At 34.0% G+C, this 20,576-nt stretch overlaps 1 protein-coding gene across 1 annotated transcript in view; it reads left to right on the plus strand.

Annotated features, from left to right (window-relative positions):
- The first annotated feature begins 292 nt into the window (after positions 1-292).
- LOC106466406 (nuclear pore complex protein Nup205-like) overlaps positions 293-20,576 on the plus strand; it is an 86,295-nt gene continuing 66,011 nt past the window's right edge. Inside the window, 8 exon segments of the mRNA XM_013926697.2 lie at positions 293-331; positions 536-567; positions 5,993-6,138; positions 17,111-17,185; positions 17,187-17,283; positions 18,059-18,277; positions 19,259-19,344; positions 19,957-20,185. Of these exon segments, the coding sequence (XP_013782151.1) occupies positions 537-567; positions 5,993-6,138; positions 17,111-17,185; positions 17,187-17,283; positions 18,059-18,277; positions 19,259-19,344; positions 19,957-20,185 (883 nt within the window). The 5' untranslated portion in view covers positions 293-331; position 536.

Raw genomic sequence — 20,576 nt, forward strand, 5'->3', positions numbered from 1 at the left:
CAGCATATGACTTGTTTTGTGTTTAAAACCGCTTCTTCATTTAATCAACTCGGCGATCACTGATATGATGTATTGCTTTTACAAAATAAAAAAATGTGCTAATTCGTTTTCCAAATTATAATTAAATCTACAGCGTAAAAGTCACACAGTCAGTGGAGACGCCTTGAGAATGGCGTGAAACATCACCTATCCATCTCTCTGCATAAAATATACGTTAGATGGCGATACTATCTTAACGCGGCTTGCACATTCGTAATAAAGTCGTTGTAATTCGAAGGCAGGTGTTAAGTTAGGTTTAGGAGTGTGGATGAATAAATAAAGATTGAACGAAGTGAATATATATATATATGTGTGTCTAAATATATTAATAATTGTGCTATAACTCATGTAAGAATGTAAAGTTTTAGTAACACTAACACTTTATCACTGTCATTACTGTGTTAGGCGTTTGTATAAATTTAGTAATACTAATACTATTGGAGTTAGACAGAAGTCAAGGCTGCAAGTTTTAACTTGTATTGTTCATTTGTTGTAGAATGGGTACTCTGAAAGCTTTAGTCAACATCGGTAAGTATATGATACAGTGACATACACCATGCCCTAAATCAGAGTAAATGTAAATTGTATCATGCGTTGTGTTTGATTTGTTTTTTATGAACCCTTGTAATATATATATAGGCATTTGAACTTGAAGCATGTGTTGTAATTTATTCTTCTGAATTAACTACTACAGGCACAACTTTAAAGGAGGCCTAGTTTTTTATTTATTTAATCTGTTTATATCAGTAGCATAACTACAAAAGATGATCCCCCCCCCTTGCATAAAAGTAATTGGGACCCCCTTACATTTATTTCCCTGTAATTGTAGTTATGATGTTGACCAATTGATATCATTAACTTAAATTAAAATTCAAAATTAAACCAAACATAAAATTTCATTTAGTGTTTATTTTCAAATTATGCATGTATCAAATTTTGGACCAGTTAGTTTATGCATTGGTGAAAGTGAAGTACATAGTAGTATGCATGGTGGAACTGTAATTATTATATATCCACCTGGATAATATGGACCACTAACTGAGGGTGTTATTTTATGGACTCAATCTGCTCTGTCTTTCTTTGAAGGTTTTTACTGTACCAGAATAGTGCGACCACATTAAATTTTATGTCTCTCCCCTTGTCAACAATTCTTAAGTTTGTCAGGCCCTATGGGCTTGCTCACCCCCAGTTGTGGGGGCATACTTAACATCATTGGTTTATATGATGCTCCAAGGTTACCGATGAAGAGCAAAATTCCTTGAATTTCAAAACAAGTCTAGTTTAATGACAAATAAAAAGTCAAATGATAGGCTGGGCTTCACATTTAATTCTTACCAAAATTTATAAGTTTGATGATATGAGAAAAAAAATCTATCTTATAGGATTAATGCTAAATCATTTAATACAGAATTGTGAGTTAGACCACTATTTATCTGGTAATAATATTACTATTAATAAGAAGTTGTAAATTGTGTAAAGGTAGTATAGGCTTGTCATGATAGCATAAGTTAACTCTGTAAGTAGGACTAGATCTTCTGAATCCATCTCTTCAGTAAAACTAGCATTGAATAATTTTTTTTTTTACTTACAGGTATAAAGGTATGGTCATATAATCTGCTTCAAAGTTATATTTAATTTCTTGATTATGCTACGCTTTGTTTAATCTATTTTCAAAGGATTTAACAGTTTGTGCAGACATTACATCTACAGCCAGATTGTTGCAAATGTCCACTATATTTTGTATGAAACTAAACTGCCATAAATCACTTTTACATAGAACTTAAGGAATGACAGCTAGTATTTGTTGAAGCTATTAAAATGAATATACTTTTAGCTAGCCTATTTTCATCATATATGGTTTAAGTTATCTTTGATATACATTATACTAGTTACATAGAGCTGATTGTATAAGAAATATTCTAATAGTTATTATTACTAAGTCAGTGATCACAGAGTAGTGTGATAACCACTCCTACTTTGTTAATAATATTATTGTTAATATGATGTTGCTAGTTGTGTAAGGACACTTCATATCTTATCCATCATAATAGCATAAAGTTGCTTTTTTGTTGTGTTTTCTTTTGAAATATCTAATCTGATTGCCTTGGATATTATAATACTCATAATGATTTATATTATTATTGTACAATTGATGTGTTAATAAAAAATAAGCATAAGATTTAAATTCATCCATATGTTGTTAGTGTTAAAAGTATGCAGTAATTTGAATGGATTGGTTTGACTTTTCAGTGTTTCCAACGAACCCTGACAAAATGGCAAAAATTTGTTAAATTAAGAATAGAAAAGAAATTTAATTTTAATTTTGTTTGTTAATTTTATTAGTGTGTCAATTATACAAATGTGAGAGGGTGCTCCAGGATCATTTCAGTGCTGGAGGAATAAAAAAAAACCCATCGTCATTAAGGTTCAGGTTTAAGGTCAGGTAAATAAAAAAAAAAGAAGAAAGACATATCTAGAACTTGAACAATTGGCCATTGTGATGGTAGCTGTGACATGAGCTTATGAAGTAAAATATATAAATGGTCATGAAATTTACATAGAAATTATTTTAGCTTTGCAAAATGTGAAATTTAAACATTAGATGTGGATGTGTATCTTATTTTTCACAATAACATCGCTTGAAATTTAATATTAGTCTCTTTGACTGTGCAAACATTTGTGCCATGCCTTCTCACATGTCATCATAATCCTTGTACAGTAAGAATATTAAATATTTTAACATTTATTTCTTAAAATTCTATTTCGTAGTAGATAACCATAGTTATTAACTTTACAAGATGGAAATGTGAATTAAACCTTTATGTTATATGATTTGGGAATTTTAATATATACATCTTAGAGATGCAATTCCACTTAGTTATGACTGTCAGAATTTAAAACATAGAATCTTCTTTTTCACCATTTGTTAAAATATATCTTAATAGTACAAATATATACTATGTTGTTGTTGGGCTTAGGATTCTTTTACAATAGGTGTCTGTGACTTGTTAGCAATAAATTCAACGATAAATAAACAGCACATACTTCACTTGTTTTCAAAATAATATATATATTCGGAACAACTTAAGCACATGTGCAACAAATTTTTCACACCAGAGATTATAGGCATATCGTAAACACTATATATGTAGTTCTCTCCTTCTTGTCAAAAGTCCATTTGGGCCTATTCAATTACTTTAGAATTTCAGTTGACAAGCTGAACTGTCTTCTCTATTACTATCGCACTAGTATTCTGTGTGTGATTCACTTACAGTTGTAGCACAAGTTACCGTAATCTCTTGGTCTTATTTCTTCTGAAAATTATCTGTTCTTTTTGCCAAAGTGCACTTAGGCTGATTCAATTACAGTAGAACCATACTTTGATGGAATAATTCATCTTATCTCTTGTTAGTCTTACTCTGACATATTAAACGTTAGGCCTATCACTTTTACGGTAGCTAACTTCATGTCAAACTTTTCCTTGCCCTGTAACTTTACAATTTTTTGCTATTATCTATTTGCTGTTTCAGCTTGCTCACACTATTTATATGTCTGCCCTTCTTCTACATTCTTGACGTCAATATATTGCACGCGACATTCGAAAGGCTCAACATCAATTAATTATAAACACAATTTCCTACAATCGTCTGCTTTTAACTGTTATTATAACAAAAAATACACAGTAATAAAATATTCACTCACAAAAATAAATTAATCAATAATATCTAAACTAAACAGTCTTTATCATGACAATGCGCAAGTGCCATGAAGGAAGTTCAAACATTCATATTTTTGTTGCCTTTGCTTTGAAAATAATCATACTGTACTTTTTAAACCATCATACTAGAAACTCCAAAGTCACAAGAACCAATTCTTCATTTTTATATATACTTTTGGTTGTATTTCATATTTTGGCAAATCCCTATTTTGAGATCTGATCTTTAAACTTTGGAAATGTACCTCATGAAATAACATAGTTTGAAATCTCACTTTCAGCAATTTTGCTGACTATATGAGAATGTTTGATAGGATATGTCATGTTAGCAAATTTCATGTGAGAGATGTTTGAGTGGATTAAAGTGTGAAATTTGAGATACTTGTAGCATAAAATTTTTTTATATAAACAGTTCAAAATTTCAGTATGAGGAAGAACAATGAAATATCCTGTAGTTGTATAGAATAAATATGTAATATTCTTATTATGTGCATATTAATTTTCAGATTCTTTCCACCCTGTTCAGGATCCCTAGTAATATTAAACAACAAGCCCAAAAAATATTGATCTTTATGAAACAAATCTTTATAAAGAGAGTATTCTGTTTTCGAGGGTAACACTACTATCTTTTAGTATGACACCAACAATACAGTTAGCAATAACTAGGTGTGACTTTTTTGACAGATCCATTGATTATCATGTTTTGATCTTGTATAAATTTTCTGAGGAACATAAAATCATCAACTGAAAAAATACTCTCCTAAAGATTAAAATACTAAGTACTATTGGTAGTAAACACAGCCAATTATGTATCTCCTAAGAACAACAAAATTTATTTAAAGAATAACCAAAATGGATGTTGTTGAATGTTCAGAATCAGTGGACAAATATATTGGTATATCAATTAAAAACAAGTTTGATTGGATATAGTTAAAGAAAAAGATATTTGTGAAACTTGGAAAAAGTTTGCACAGTTCTTTCCAAACACAAAAATGCATTTTAGAGTGTCAAACAAATGCTTAAAAAACAGGTTTGACCCCCCACCTACTTCTGGCAAAATGTTCAGAGGATACCACTGCTAGAGTCGCATGTCTGGTTAACAAAATGTCATACATGTAATCCCTATATAATTAGTTGGACCATGAATTTTAGTAATTTTGTTCAAAATATAAGAAGCAAGATTACAGAAGGTCATTTGGCCTATCCAAAAAAAACCGTTTTTTTTTATCTAACTTAAATATAGACATTCACATTAAAGTACTTGTCTAACAAAGTTTAAAAATGATTAGTATTAACAGCACAGACTATATCTATCATCAACTAAACCATTTCACGATTTTATAACTCCTAACGGGAAAAAAAATTAAATGCTTTTCTAAAGGGGTCTAATAAAGATTCCACCACCTTGCTAAGAATAGAGGTAACTGTGGTACAGCTTACTACAGTATTGTAAAATTATCTAAGATATAGCATTTTGGTTTAAATTATGTGCTTCACTATAAAGTTTAGTTACAAACCCATTTTAATAATTGCTAAAAATAATAATTATAAGATAGTGCTTAAAACAAGTTTTTAATGCAAACTTCTTGTTCTTCAGTCTACAATAAAAAAAATAAAAGAATACATAATATAGTTATATAGTTCCTTGTAAAATGCTTTTACTCATACTTCCAAAGTGTTAGATCTAGTAAAAAAGTTTGACAGTCATCTTTATTCAGAAATTGTAAAATTTCTTTGGGCTTGGTTTTTAATTGGAAAAAAAAATGGTAACAATGCTGTAAAACAAGTATGAATGTTACTCATATGTTTCTTTGTAAGGAAATATATATAAAATATTTAAGACATTATATTAAGTAATTCAAAAAAGTATCCATTCTGTTGTACTTTATACATTTTTGCTGTTTGTCTTGTCAAACCGTGTATGGCCAAAAGCTCAATTTTACAGGTTCAGATATACATGTTTTTGAAAACTACAAAAATGAAGGCATGTGAATTACAAGGGTTTGATAAGGAGACAGATGTACCATTTATAATTGGAAGATGCATACATGGTTTTGACAAAATAATTTCATGTGAAACACAAATGAAAAAATTGGCTTGCAGGGTTTTGACATGACATAACAATATGCAAGTTATTGTATGTTGATCTTAGAAATGTACTACTTAGTGGTGAAAAGATGTATGTATATAGTTTTTTTTCTGTAATGGATAAAACATTTTATTTTTTGTGTTTTATAGATGGAGGTTCTCTATGGGCTCCTTACAAAGATCTTTATGCCAAAGTCGGTGCTGCTATTTATTATAAAGATCCTGATGCTGTACCTGAATTGGAAGCAGCCCTCAAGAAATACAAACCAGACTTCATTTCTCTTTTGAAAAACCCTGTATGTATATATGTAAATATATACAAGTTTTTTTGTGTGGTTAACACTACAGTAAAATTAGGGTTAATATAGATAAGAATATAACTAGAATGGTTACACATTTCAAATACATAAAGAGTGTAGGGAAGGAAAAATTTATGGGATCTGATTATTGGTAACTTACTTGTTTGGTTCCAGTGACAGAGTTATTTAGTGAAAGGCACATAAAAAAAAGAATGAGACTTTTGTGTGTATCTATGAAATATCCGTGGATTTTCAACATTTTTGAGGTTGCCAGTGTTATTTTTCAGATGTAAATCTAAGGAGCTGCAAGTGTTCAGAGAAGCATTTGCACTGAAGTAATTCATAACACTGCATTCTTTGTGCACATCAAAATATATGAAACTTCCATAACTTTATTAATCATTATGAAAAGGTCAGTTCCAAAATGTAAGTCACAAACATTATATACATGGTACCAAGCAAATAATGAAGATTGCAGTTTCAAAATTTCTTTCCTTTTTTTATAGTATGAATAACTGTTCCCCTCAATCAATTTCATGTGAACTTATTTTTAACATTTTTGTTAATTTATTTTATTCACTATTTTTTCCTTATTAAAAACTTTGCAATGATTGTCAAATTTTAACAAAACAAATGTGTAGTATAAACTGGAAATCTCAATTCATCAGACCTTTTTGCATCAGTAATAATAGAACTATCACAGTGTTGCAAAATAAGATCTCATTTTTGCAGAAACATCTTAAATCATTCTAATCATCTCAATTACTCACATTTTCTAATGTAAAAAGTACACTTTTGCACCTTTTTTTTTCCAATTTTCCATACTCTTAATTACAATCTTTAATTAATTTTAACAAAATATGTGACTTCACCTAATCTAATTTTTGGTTTCCAGGTCCCAGATAACCCTGGCCTCTTAGTTTCACTCATATTATTTCATATTGTTTTTTCATCCATTCAAACTTGTCCATTTTACAGTGTTTTTTTTTTATACATGTAATACCCCTCAATTATTCATATCAATAGCAATGGTATACCAGGTTTGCAGATTATTTGTTTCTTGTTACTCTTATACTCTTGTTTATCTGTTGTTACTCCCTCCATACATTCGGATTTGTGCATGGTAGTCATGTTTTTCCAGAGTTCCTTTGGAGCCTTTAAAAGTCTTAAATTGGTTTTTGTGTTTTTAAGGGCTTGAAAGGTCTGAGATAAATCACAGACCAAATGAAATGTTCATGCTCTCAGTAGACATGCAGTTTTAATACCAATAAAAAATATGTATGTTTACTGAGAGTGAGAACATTCTATTTTGGCCTGTGAATCATTCATCTTGATGAAGTGCAGCTACTGCTGTAAAGTATTTGAACTACCTGGCATCCTGCATGCATGCTCAAGCAAGCATGCACAGTGGGTGTAATGCAAATATTGAATTCCAAAACACACTTACCTCCACTGACACAGTAGCTATTTCTCAATCTTCAGGGTTTGCACTCTTTGCCCATCTAAGTATTGAAAGTGCTTGTCCCAGTCTTTATATACCCCACTTGAATGCTCTTGGTAAATTCTGATTTGCAAATTTCTTCACCAACTTCAATGCACCCTCTATCTAGGTACTGTATATAAGCACCTCATTCAGATAATGTAACCACTTTTTCTCGATAAAGCTTTTGTCACAGGTTTCTATAAACAAAAGTGTTGTGATTATTCACAAAATTTACATTGTGACTTTGGACATAGTTGGAGTGTCTAGTGTTATATTTTCACTTATATTTATAAATTACTTAATTAAAAAAAAACAACGATGGGTATGAATTCCCAAATTAATGTTTCTACTATGGAGGCCAACCAGACTTCTCTTCCACCTCTGCTATTTGATGTTTGTCAACGGCCAGGTGAGGGGTCACTCTCAGTTGAGGCTGTCCGTGATATGATCCGTTGCGAGATGGAGACATATATGCGGATCGAAGGTGTCTCTCAGGGTGGTTCTGAGGTGGTTTTTGCAAATGACTCAGGATCAGCTGGAGAGAATTTAGACTCGCTTTTTCCGGCTCCTCCTTTTACTAGGTCAGCTTCAACAAAGAATCCTCTTGATCAATTACCTCCAGCTCCTTTTTTTCAGTTGGTTACTCGAGTTTAGGAGGTTTTGGGGTCTCTCCTATTGCATTTGACTCGACTCCTTCCTTGTTGAAAGAGAGGACGGCTAGTGACTACTTGGTTTCTTCTTCTTCTCCTGATATTGCTGTTCATGCTTGGAGATTTGTTGCTAAGTTATGTGATGGGATAGCTCTGCCTTGTCCCCCTTGTTTATCCAAACAACATTATTTGGCTTTTCACCACCAGGAGGAGTTATATTTAGATTCTCAATGGATGAAACCCCTTTTGGACTTGTGGAGTTCTAGATTGGAACCTGTGATCACTTTGAACAGATCACAGTTTTCTGGGATTAGTCTTACTCTCACTACTGTCCTGAGGTATTTATACTTCAATCCAACTTTTGTTGGAAGCCTATCAACGTTCCCCTCAGCAACTTGAGGACAAATTGGGGACTTTGCTTATGTCTATTTCAGCCAGATTGTCTTCTTCATTTCTTTCTCTGGTTTCTTGGCTGGTTTGTTGTTAGGATTTACTGGGTAGAGACGCCTTGTTAGAAAGTGTTCGTTTACCATCTTCTGCCCTCAGGGAGTTAGGGGAAACTCTTTTTCTCTGTCCCATGTGGTTTGCTGGGGTTCCAGAGATGTTGGAATCACAAATTGATTCACCTTGTTTACATTCTTCTTTATCATCATTAGCTTCTCGCTTTTCTGGTGCTCCTCCTTCAGTTCCCAGGTCTATTCGTTCCCATAATAGAGTCTGTCTGTATTTTCGAGGATCTTCGACTCGGATGAACCATCGAAAATGGCATCGGTGACTATACTGTGGGTGAGGGAGCAGTGGGAGCATGATTGTCATTTTCTGGACATCTGGAGCTCTTTCACCAGGGATCCATGGGTACTTCATGTTCTGGATTCAGGGTTGGTTATTCAATTTACATCAACTCCACCATTATCTGCTAAACTTGTTGCCTCTTCACCTTGAACAGATCCACGACAAGTGGAGCTTCATTCCCAGGCCAGGGCTCTGAATAACCAAGTTTGATGTTACCAACACTTATCTACATATTGCCATAGTGGAATTTTCACTGGGGGTTTCTCAGGTTTATGCACAAGGGTCAGGTCCTGCAATTCAGGGATCTATCTTTTTGTTTTGCATCAGCACTTTATGTCTTTTGCAGAGTTGTACGAGCTTTTTCTTGTCATATGCCTTCTTTGGGCTTGTGCACATATCATTATATGGATGACTGACTCCTTCTGGCACCATCCTGTCGATTAGCAGAACAATACTCTCAGTAGCCACAAAAGTGGGCTTTCTTATCAAACTGGAGAAATCTATTCTGTCACAGATTCAATATCTCGTCCATCTGGGTGTGTTTTTCAATACTCACTTAAGTTGAGCTCAACCAACCCCTATCAGGTTACAAGCCATGGAAAGAGCCATCAGGTTTTTACTTCTGTCTCCTTTTTCTACTGCGGGGATGGTTCTCTCTTTTTTTTTGGTGATATGGGCATCCCTCAAACCTCTCATTCCTTTGGGATGAGCACATATGAAGTCTCTTCAGTGGTCACTGTGCGATCAATGGATCATGCATTCTGACCTTTTGGATTATCCTGTCATTACTCAGGAGCAACATTGTCAATTGCCAATTGCCAATGGTGGTTGGATCGGAATAACAATACTATTGGAGTACCCATTCCACCACCTCGTCCTGAGATCCATCTGTCCACAGATGCATCTATTCAGGAATGTGGAGCTTATCTTCAGGGTTAGGAGTTCCAGGGTATTTAGACAGAAGACGAGTCTATCCTTCATATCAACATTCTCGAACACCTTGCAGTTCACCAGGCTTTGATTTAAGGTCTGTCTCTCTTGAGGGGAAAAGTTGTCATATGCTCATCATATCAGTCTTTTAGCATGTCATGTTCCAGGAGTGATAAATTTAATTGAAGATCACTCGTCTCGACCCAACCGAATTCTTCCGACAGAATGGATGCTACATCACAAGGTTTTTCAGTGGATTTGCTCTCAGTTCAGGTCTCCAATGATCGATGCCTTTGCAACTCATTGGATTTCTCAACTGCAGTTGTTTTGATCTCCGATACCTCATCCTCAGGCATTGGCAGTAGAGGCATTCAGTCAAGACTGGACAGGTTTCCACCTGTATACCTTTCCCTGAATTTGGCTATTGTCCCCGTTCTGACTATTGTTCCTTCCACTCCCTGTCAAGTTCTCTTAGTTGTACCACACTGGCCAGCTCAAACATGGTTTCCGCTTCTTCGATATCTGCAGAATGTTTACCTCTACCTCTTCCACACTGGAAGTCTCTGTTGAGACAACCTTGTTCAGATATTCGCCACCCAGATGTTTGGGAACTCAGTCTTTATGCTTGGAAGTTATGCGGTTCTTTGTCTAACATAAAAGTTTAATTTTTAAGGTTTCTCTGTATTTAATTAAATCTCTCCATAGGCCAACCACTGCTGTTTATCAACGAAGATGTAATACTTATCTACACTGGTGTATTAAAAAAAATTTAAACCCTTTCCATCCTAAAGTATCTACCATATCCCCTTTTTCAACTTGGATATTTGAGAGGGGTTTTGTTTCGTCTACAGGAGTTTTGTATAAGGCATCCACTATTTTTCAGTATTCTAAATATTGGAAGGTTTTTGAATCCTCAGTACTATCAGGTCTACTCAAATCTTTTCATAGTCTTCAACCCAAATGACCTTTTCAATTACTGAAATGGGATTTTACAGTTGTTTCACACACATTGTCTCATCCTCCCTCTGAGCTCTTAGCTTCATGTTCTTTGTTTTACCTCTCTCTTAAATTTTATTTTTTGTTGTTGTTGTTGGCTTGTGGACGTCATCGGTCTGAGTTTTTTGCATCAGAATCTTTATCATTCCACATTTGTCCTGCTTTACCCCGACAGGTCTTTTCTTCCAAAGACTCTGGTAGCTAGGGAAGGGGAAAGATCCACTTCACCAATTCATTTGCCAGCCATTTCTCACGTTTATAACCACTCTGATACTGATTATTTGTTATGTCCTTTTAGAACCCTCAAGTGTTATGTGACTCGTATTTACTCATTTCTAGGTTGTAGGAATCAATTGTTCACTCATTGTAATCCTTCTATTTATTTCCTGTGACTTATCTCCCATTACTGTAATGCGGTGGCTTCATAAGTTGTTTCACATGGCCTATAATGGATTATCATTACAGGAGAGGAATCTTTTGGGTGTCACTTCTCACCAGTTTCGTCATATCTCTATGTCATTAGCTGCCCAGTTGAATTGCCCTCTGGAAGGCATTGTGCGGGCTGGTATGTGGATGACTCCTAATACTTTCCTATCTCATTACTTACGTGATCTGGCAATTTCCTCTTCTGAGGGTTTTCAACTACTCACGGTAGCTATTTTGCCACATCTGTTAGATTTTAACCAGGGCTGAGTATTTCCTCAATCATATACTTTTTTATTTTCAGGGTTCCTTTTATTTTTCACTGGAACCCACTCTGTGGCAAGTGTTGCCCAGGCAAGAATGCTTTCTTTTTTCAATTCCACACTAGCAATCACTTTCACTATAATTACTACAGGTTGCAACAGGCTCTGTCAAAGTGGGGCATTCCATAAGACCATCTAGGCACTTACTGGCTGGTATAACCTTTTTATCATGGACTATCATGAGTAAAGGTAAAGGGGATCCTGCCTTCCCCTGCCGATCTTCAGGTTGAATAAATCAGGGTTGGTTTGCTTTTAAAAATGTAGAGAACTTGATTCGTCTGTTGCACAGTTTCCAGAGCACTGTTCTTCAGGACTCACTCCCCAGTGTGTATTACCCCCACAGATTATACTGGTGGAACTTGAGAGTCCTTACCCCCTCAGTTTCCAGTCACTGGGGTGACAGACAGAGGATTTTCCTCCAGAGTATTAGAGTGTGTTTCTCCACTCTTGGAGAAGAGGGCAAAGTTGGGGGCCTCCTATTTGGGTCCCTTGATGTTTTTCCCAGAAGTCAGTAGGAGTGGCACCAGCCTCCACAGGAGCTTACTTGTAATTACAGTTCAGATTTGATATTAAGCTATGTGGTTAAGGTGTGCATGGCCCTTCTCTTTGATCAATGTCAGTTTCATATATTGTTCATGGATGAAGGTCCACTGTCTCTTCATAATTCCAAATACAATGTGGTCCTGTCCTTGGTTGAGCACAGTTTCACATCCTCCTTAGTTCCAGGGGCAAGTGGAGTACTCCTAGTCCACTTGGTTGGAAAGTGAGGATGAATGTTCATAATTCCAGACCGGATGAATTCTGTTCCTTTGGTTGAGTATGGCATACACGATCTCGTCATTCTGAGCCTGGGGTGTTGCTTTTTGAACTTCTTCATGTGGAGAAGAACGTTTGTGAGAAACGCATCACTCTATGGTTACAGATTGGGATCCAATTAAATGTATATATAATATTGCAGTCCAATATCCCTAGCCACCAATGTGGAATATAGGTACCATGACCCCTTAATTCCAACCCCGAGTTGTGGAACCTCGGCTGTCTGTTTGGGGATGGCCTATACTGATGATTACTTGTATTTTATTCCACTTTTAATGTAGGAACTGAGTTCCTGGTGAAGAGCATGACTGTTCTGGATGTAGTGCAGTTCCCCTACTCGTGTACCATCTTTATATTGGTACACTTCTGTTCTATACCGACGCTTTCTGTATGGTTCATGCCTGCACCGGCCCCTCCACCTTCTCAATGTGGGATTCTAGGTATAGTGTCAGCAGAGGTATGCTTTGGAAGTTAACATTTTCCTAAACTGAAAATGTATTTCCAATAATACTTACCTCAGCTGACACTCTCCTGCCGTATCTCCACACTACAAGACAGTTTATGTCTTGAAAAAAGTGATTACATTATCTGAATGAGGTATTTATATGTATTACCCAAATTAGGACTTGCCAAGGGCATTAGAGTGGGGTATATAAAGACTGGAGCAAGCATTTTCAACGCTTGGATGAACAAAGAGTGGAGATAAGTATTATTGGAAATACATTTTCAATTTAGGAAAATGTTAACTTTTTTAATTTTGTTCATGTTCAGTGGCCTGCACTATTAAGCCTCACTATCAACTTGAAAGGTTATAGCATTTCATACAGCCCAATGAGGAAATGTCTGTTTAATGATATGTAGTGGGAGGCCTGCACTATTAAACCTCACTGTCAACTTGAAAGGTTATAGCATTTCATACAGCCCAATGAGGAAATGTCTGTTTAATGATATGTAGTGGGAGGGTAGTAAATATGAAGCTAACTGCATGGTGTATGTAAATACCTTCAAATGATGGGTATAAAAGCACTTGATTCAAATATGCACAGTGGGAAACAAAAGAAGAATAAAAAGGAATCTCATTATCAGTGAATATCATAACTAATTATGTGTCAGTACAACTGCATCTGCAAGCAATTCTGCTAAGAAAACAAATGCCCAAAATACATCAGCACCAGGATCTAGTAGTAGTAGCTAAGAATGAAAACATCCAAATCTTCAACACTCTGACTCTTGGAGCAAGAATTGATATATTTCCATATGAGAAGATGAATAAAGTCTACCATGAAATATGGGACATCTGCAAGAAGATTCTTCTTTCATCTCATGGGCAGACTACAGTTGAAAGAGGGTTCTCTATAAACAAAGAGGTAGAGACCTGCAACATGCAGGAGGATACTTTCAAGACTCATAAATAATAGTTTATGACTGTCATTCTCTGTTTAGGGGTCTGTAATGTGCCCATGTCCCAGGATTGCTTGAACTTTGCAACAAATGCAAGATGAAGGTATAGGGCCTGTCTGGAAGATGAGAGGAAGAAGTTAACAGAACAACAAGATTCAAAAGAGGAAGTTTGTTGAAAAACAACTTAAAATATTGAAGAAGAAGAGGAAACTATGCATGATGTTTATGAAAGCTTGGAAGCCATGTTGACAAGTTTGATGAACAAGCAGAAAGCAAGACAGGGAGCAATGTGGCAGAATGCATCACCAAGGAAATTTTTTACCATGATTAACTACCTTAATGTGTAAGGTTTATTGTACTTGGTTCTCTTTCTGGGTCTGACTATCTTTGAAGTTAAGGGCTGTAAGATTGTCTCATTTTCTTGTGCATTTGGTTTAAATTTCCAGTCCCATTCTACTTTTAATATGGTGGCTTGGTCAGGTTCCCTGGACACCTTCCTGTGTAGGTTTTCTTTTTTACCATTAGATCAACTACATTTATTCTATGTACCTAATCAACCAGTTAACTTGACTGTGATAACAATTGATATTCTGATTGTAGGGAATGAATATTGTTCACTTTTTGGTGGACACTGTAATAGGTATTGATCTGCTCCTTCGCATTGGGTTCATAGAACCATATGATTGTTGGCATGAAAAAAGCAATGGGAGTCCTATACCTTTGTAATTACTAGATAAATCTTGAACATGCTGGTTTAGCTCACACTAAAGCTCTGAGGCCAATGTAGTTTTATTTAGCCCTTGCATATTGAGATAAGCTACAAATGTCTTCTATGTGGTTATTATTTTCAGATAGTGGTAGCCCTATTTTTCTCCTTCCCTGGAGGTGATAGATATTTCTTTCTTGTTCCCTCCTCCATCTCTCTCAGTGTTGAGTATTCTAGCTCAAAGGTATAATAGTGTTTTTTGAAATAACATTTTAAAATTAAATTGAAGTTCAAAGCCATAATTCTACGAATTTTGCCCTCCTCCTCACAGGATAGGTTGAGAAAATGTGACTTTATCAGGTAATAAGGTATCAAGGTTATGGCCATGAAGGTGTAATACCACATGGTAGATAATTGGCCTAAAAGGGTGAGGGGAGAGTAATAACATGATGATACATAATTATTTTGAACAAAGGAAAATGTTATGCAAAATTATGGAATAAATTGGAATTAGTTCTGTTTTGTTTTAGCACACGTCAGTAGCCATTACAGAAAGAACTACTTTACAGTTTCTGAACTGTTCTTAAAGTTCTGAACTAAAGTTCATTACTAAAATCTCATCTTCAAGCAGGTAATCATTTTTTAATTCTTACTACTAAACTATGCTTTTCCTACAAGATTTGAACATAGTATTTCAAAAGCAAATTCTAGTTCTTGTTTTCCTACATACTCCACCATGTACCTTTAATGTATTTCATTAGAGAATCCTGTATCATAAACATCTTAGGATCCCTTTCTTCCTTAGAATTATCATTAACTAGAGGTTCAAATTTATTTGAAAGTTACTTATATCTTAACTTAAACCTTTTTCTATTGTGTATGTTAGTAAATGTAGTATTTTTCCTCACTTCCTTCTCATGAGCAATTCTGATTTTAAGACTTTCTGTTTCTTTTCTTTACTCTAATTATTTCCTCATTCAACGTGCTGTTTTCACTGGCCATTCCTGAAATGTGTCTCAAAACAACCCCAACAACTCTAATAAGCAAGCTTTACAAAAATTGCATGGTCATTCTGACCCACTTGTAAACTACAGATCAACCTGCTGTTTAAATAGACATTTACGGTTAAACTTTTTTGACAGATTTTTAATTGTAAGCTAAAGGCAGTTTGCACTTTAGCAGAATTGTACAAGCAAAAATAATTGGAGGTGTCATTTAATTTTTTAGTAGTGCACCAGATTCTTTTTAAGAAATAATATCATAGCAGTTGGTGAGTTTATGGATTGTGTCCCATTGTGTTTGTCATAACTTGTTACAGAACCTCTTTGAGATGTTATTAGATTTCTTTCTAGCAGTGATCTCATTAAAAAGAACTTGACTGCAAAGAAAATATTAAAAACAAATGTTCTCCGAGATACTGAGAATCAGCAAACTGGTCGAAATGTATTTTTATTTATACATTAACCTGAATTTAGCTGTAGTATATTCGCTAGCAAGTTCAGCTCAGTTTAACAATAATTAAAAAATATCCAATAAATTTTTCTTTGAATCATTGCTTAAAATTCCAACTATCTGTTAAAATGAAACACAAGTGTTATACAAAGTAGATAATAACATTAATTTAACAACATTAATTACATTAAATGTAGACATAATTTACAACTTTCAATAAGAAAATTCTCAAACACAAAACTAGCCATCAGAGGAATCACTAATCTCTCTCACCATCAGCTTGTTATTTGTTTTGGTATTGGTATGTTTGTTTGTGTATTTTATCTTTTGCACAGAAACCAAATTGTTATTCTTTAAAATGGTGACATTTTACCCCCAGATTAGTAGTTCTTCCCCTTTGTCAAGAGAGGTGACATGTGCAATTTGTTTAAAATCTGTGTATGCCCATGGATGTACAGACAGACATCATTATCATTACTATATACTGCTACACCTTTTTAGTTGTGGGGATAAATATACAAACAAATATTAACAAAATCACTGTAAGATTATTTTTTTAAATTATTTAATGCACTTTTTAAAGATACATGTTTAATTGCAAAACAAAGTTTGTATAAAACATTGTTAAAAATTATTGTGGATATATATTTTCTTTAATGCATAATTCCTGCTCATTTTTTGCTGTGTTTTATGTCAACCTTTGAAAACTGCCTAGGGCTTAGTAGACAAGCAGTTAGTAATTTCTTGTACTTTTTGAATTTTATACTGTTGAACATTATGTGTTTATGGGCTTTGATGTGAAGTTGTTTGTAAGTGTGGACTGTATAAGCTCCATGTCATTAAGATTCATTCATTAAATAAATTGTTAAAAGTCAATTTTTTCTTTCTTACAAAATCCGAATGTTAGATAATATTTTTTTTGACAACAGTAAAATTGTGTATTCATACATGAGTTTTTGCTTTATTATAAACTATTTACAAAGAGTTTGTTCAATAGGCACAAAGCCAGATCCACAAAGATACTGTGAGTAAAGCTTCTACACGGGGTATTGATGTTGTTGGTCACTCAACCCCCCCAGATTCTTCCTCAAGCTATGGTGGATGAAGCATTAATTCTGAGTGACCTGTTTGATTTGAATGAGTTAGTAGCACTTGAACTTTTGATAGCAGGTTAGTAGCACTTTAGCATGTGTGTACATATATATATATAAATGTATGTAAACACAAGTATGTATGTATACTGTTTATAGCCCTAGGATGTAAAATAGTAATTACTAATGAGACTATAAATTTAACTTGTGAAACACAAAAAATACATTTTACAATTTATTGAAAGCATTTTTTTTTTGGTATAACTATTTAAAAAGCACTTACTATAGTTATTCCAAACATTTTTCACAAAATTAACTAGAATATAATGGCCAACAAAAAAAGGTAATTGCCCATAATATGCTATCTCTTTTGACTTGAAATACTATTTAGTACTTTGGTGATGGTGGGTGATGTATAAAACTTCATATAGTAACATGAACAACAGATAATACTGAAAGTTGAAATACACATATGTACATATTATGTAGGAGATGGGACGTTCCTGCTTCATGTCTTGTATTTCACATGCATGTGTTTGAAATTTCAAAGTATATTTGGAGGTGGTTAAGTAATTGAGAAGAGAATGAAATCATATAATAATAGTAGTTTGTGGGAAAGAAATTGTTTTTCAGAATCAACCCTTTAAGAGCCTCCTTTTGTTTCTTATAAATTAGTCCAGGCTTAAAAATATTTCTGTTTGCTGTAACCTGACCGACCATCTGAAATTAGGGCCAACTGAGAGATTTTTTGACATCATGACCTGAGAATAATAATTTTAATAATTCAGCAATTACTTTCCATTACAATAATTGAAATAAAGCAGCTTTGAAATGTACTTCTTTGCTTTATATAGGTCAACAACAGCAGCCACATTTTCCTAGTCTTACACGAGGAGTTGTGGCAGTTCTGCTGTATTATGATGGTCACCGTTGTTTGGTTAATGCACTGAGAACCTTAGTTCAAGCTAGAAAAGGGAAAACATGGACTTTAGGGTTAAATAATGAATTAGTGTCAATTATTACCAAGTACACAGATCAGCTGAAGGAGGAAGGACTAATCATGAAGGTCCTAGGTAAGTTATTTTGTGGAAATTTAAATTTTGGTGTCTGTGAGAAACTTTGATAAACTGAAGGTACATTTGTGGTAGATTGAACAATATATCAGAAACAAATGCCTGGCATGTTTTAATAGTTAAACAGCTCATATATCATGCAAAATGCCTTGTAAGTTTCAAATTTTCTTTTTTAATAATCACAACCAATTAGTTTCTTAGTAAGATGCACTTCCTAGTTTGGAGACAATTTTTACTTGCCTAATGAAAAAAATTCTTTGATAGCTGGAAGTTAGATTTGTGAAAGTAGATCTAGTTTTGAAATACATATTACTTGGGCCCGGCATGGCCAGGTGGTTAGGGCACTTGACTTGCAATCTGAGGGTCATGGGTTTGAATCCCTGTTCCACCAAACATGCTCACCCTTTCAGCCATAGAGGCATTACAATGTGATGGTCAATCCCACTATTCATTGGTAAAAGAGTAGCCCAAGAGTTGGCGGTGAGTGGTGATAACTAGCTGCCTTCCATATAGTCTTACACTGCTAAATTAGGGATGGCTAGTGCAGGTATTCCTCATGTAGCTTTGCGCAAAATTCAAAAACAAACAAACATATTACTTGATAGGTTTGAGAACTTTATTGGATTGCAACTGCCTGTTGAGTGAAAAGAGGACAACATTTTGGCTTCTATACTGAGGCCTTGGTATAGAAGCTGAAATATCGTCCTCTTTTCATTCAACAGGCAGTTGCAATCCATTAAAGTTATCAAACCTACCACCTCTTCTCTGGTTTAAGTTCCATTGAAACAACAGATATATTACTTACTTTATATTTATAAACATACTTGTGGATTGAAAAACACTTCTCATACTTACAAGAATTTTAGGTAATATGAATTATTTCTTTACTGTGGCTTATATTATGCATGGGGAAGTCAGGATTCTGACAACAAAGAAAACAACTAATGCTAAAAGATAATGTTTTTTATTGTAATTTTTTAGATTTGCTGGAACGGATTGATCTGACTAAAGAGATAGACAAATTACAGAAGAACAGAGCTCTAGGTGGACCAAGATACAGAAAACAAGTGAGGTTTTTCAAGGTTACTAAAGAATATGGAATAATACTAGTTACACTATTTTTCTTTTTTTCTGTTTTGCAAGTTTTCTGGTCAAGAAAAATAGTTCTGTGTCTTATTTTGCTTAGTGCAATTAGAGCAGGTACTATCTTGGAACATAGTATATCTTTGTAGTTTTTAAACTGAAATCAGTATGTGAACTCTTTTCATACAAGTTCAAAGTAAAGGAATGAGACCAGCTTCGTATTTTTGGTCTCATTATTTTTCTTACATTAATAATAATGAGCATGATTACTATACTATTTTTCTTTGGTTGTCAAAGTGTGTGAATATCTATTAAAGCACAACCTATTCAAAACTTTAAGGTAAAATTGTGATCACATTTATTATAAAACTAGTTAAAAATAGGTAGAAACAATTTTTTTTGTGTGTGATTATTTTCATTGAATATTGTGTCAAATATATTTCAGTAGAATTTTAGTTTTGGACGCTTTCATGCTATAATGATCTTACAGATAATTTTATTATTCTGAAGCTAAATATAAAAACAACATAGAAATTACTTCTTCAAAAAAGATATTTATAGTTCTGATACTTATTTTCTTTCTAATTAATGTACAGGTTGTAAATATGATTGAAGAAATTCGTCAGTCACTTGCAGAAATCATCTTTTGTTGGGCCTGTCAGGGGATGCTGACAAAACAAGAGACATTAAGACTAATTACTCACCTTGCCGCTCACAGTGGTACCTGTGCAGATGGTACTCTAGATAATAGCACCCTTACTTTAGTCATGGCACTAATGTATGCAATTGATGTAGGGCCTCTCCAGACATGTGCAGATACTGATGGTAAGTGGTGAAAATATGTTTTTGGATTTGTTTTTACTAGTCTTCAACTTAAATATACAATATAAATTTATTTTATAGCATATGATTGTGAATTTTTATTTAACATTTCGGAGATTAATATATGGTAAAGCTAATTTTTGATGAATGTGAACAATAAATTTAAGAAAGGTGGAAAGTACTTCTGATTTTATAATGTCACCTGAAAATTTAGAAAAGAAAGTGGGATTTTTTGTCAGTGCAATAAATCAGTAATCAAGACCATTTAATGTTAGTGGAACCTTGTTATTGTTAATAGATGATCAATTTTCATTTCAAAGTAATAAAAATGTTTCCTGATTTATTATTATAAACAAAGTTTTTATTTCTGTTGATTTGTATTCATTTCTGAAAC

This window comes from Limulus polyphemus, unplaced genomic scaffold, assembly GCF_000517525.1.
Source record: "Limulus polyphemus unplaced genomic scaffold, Limulus_polyphemus-2.1.2 Scaffold73, whole genome shotgun sequence".
NCBI classification, from domain to species: Eukaryota; Metazoa; Arthropoda; class Merostomata; order Xiphosura; family Limulidae; genus Limulus; species Limulus polyphemus.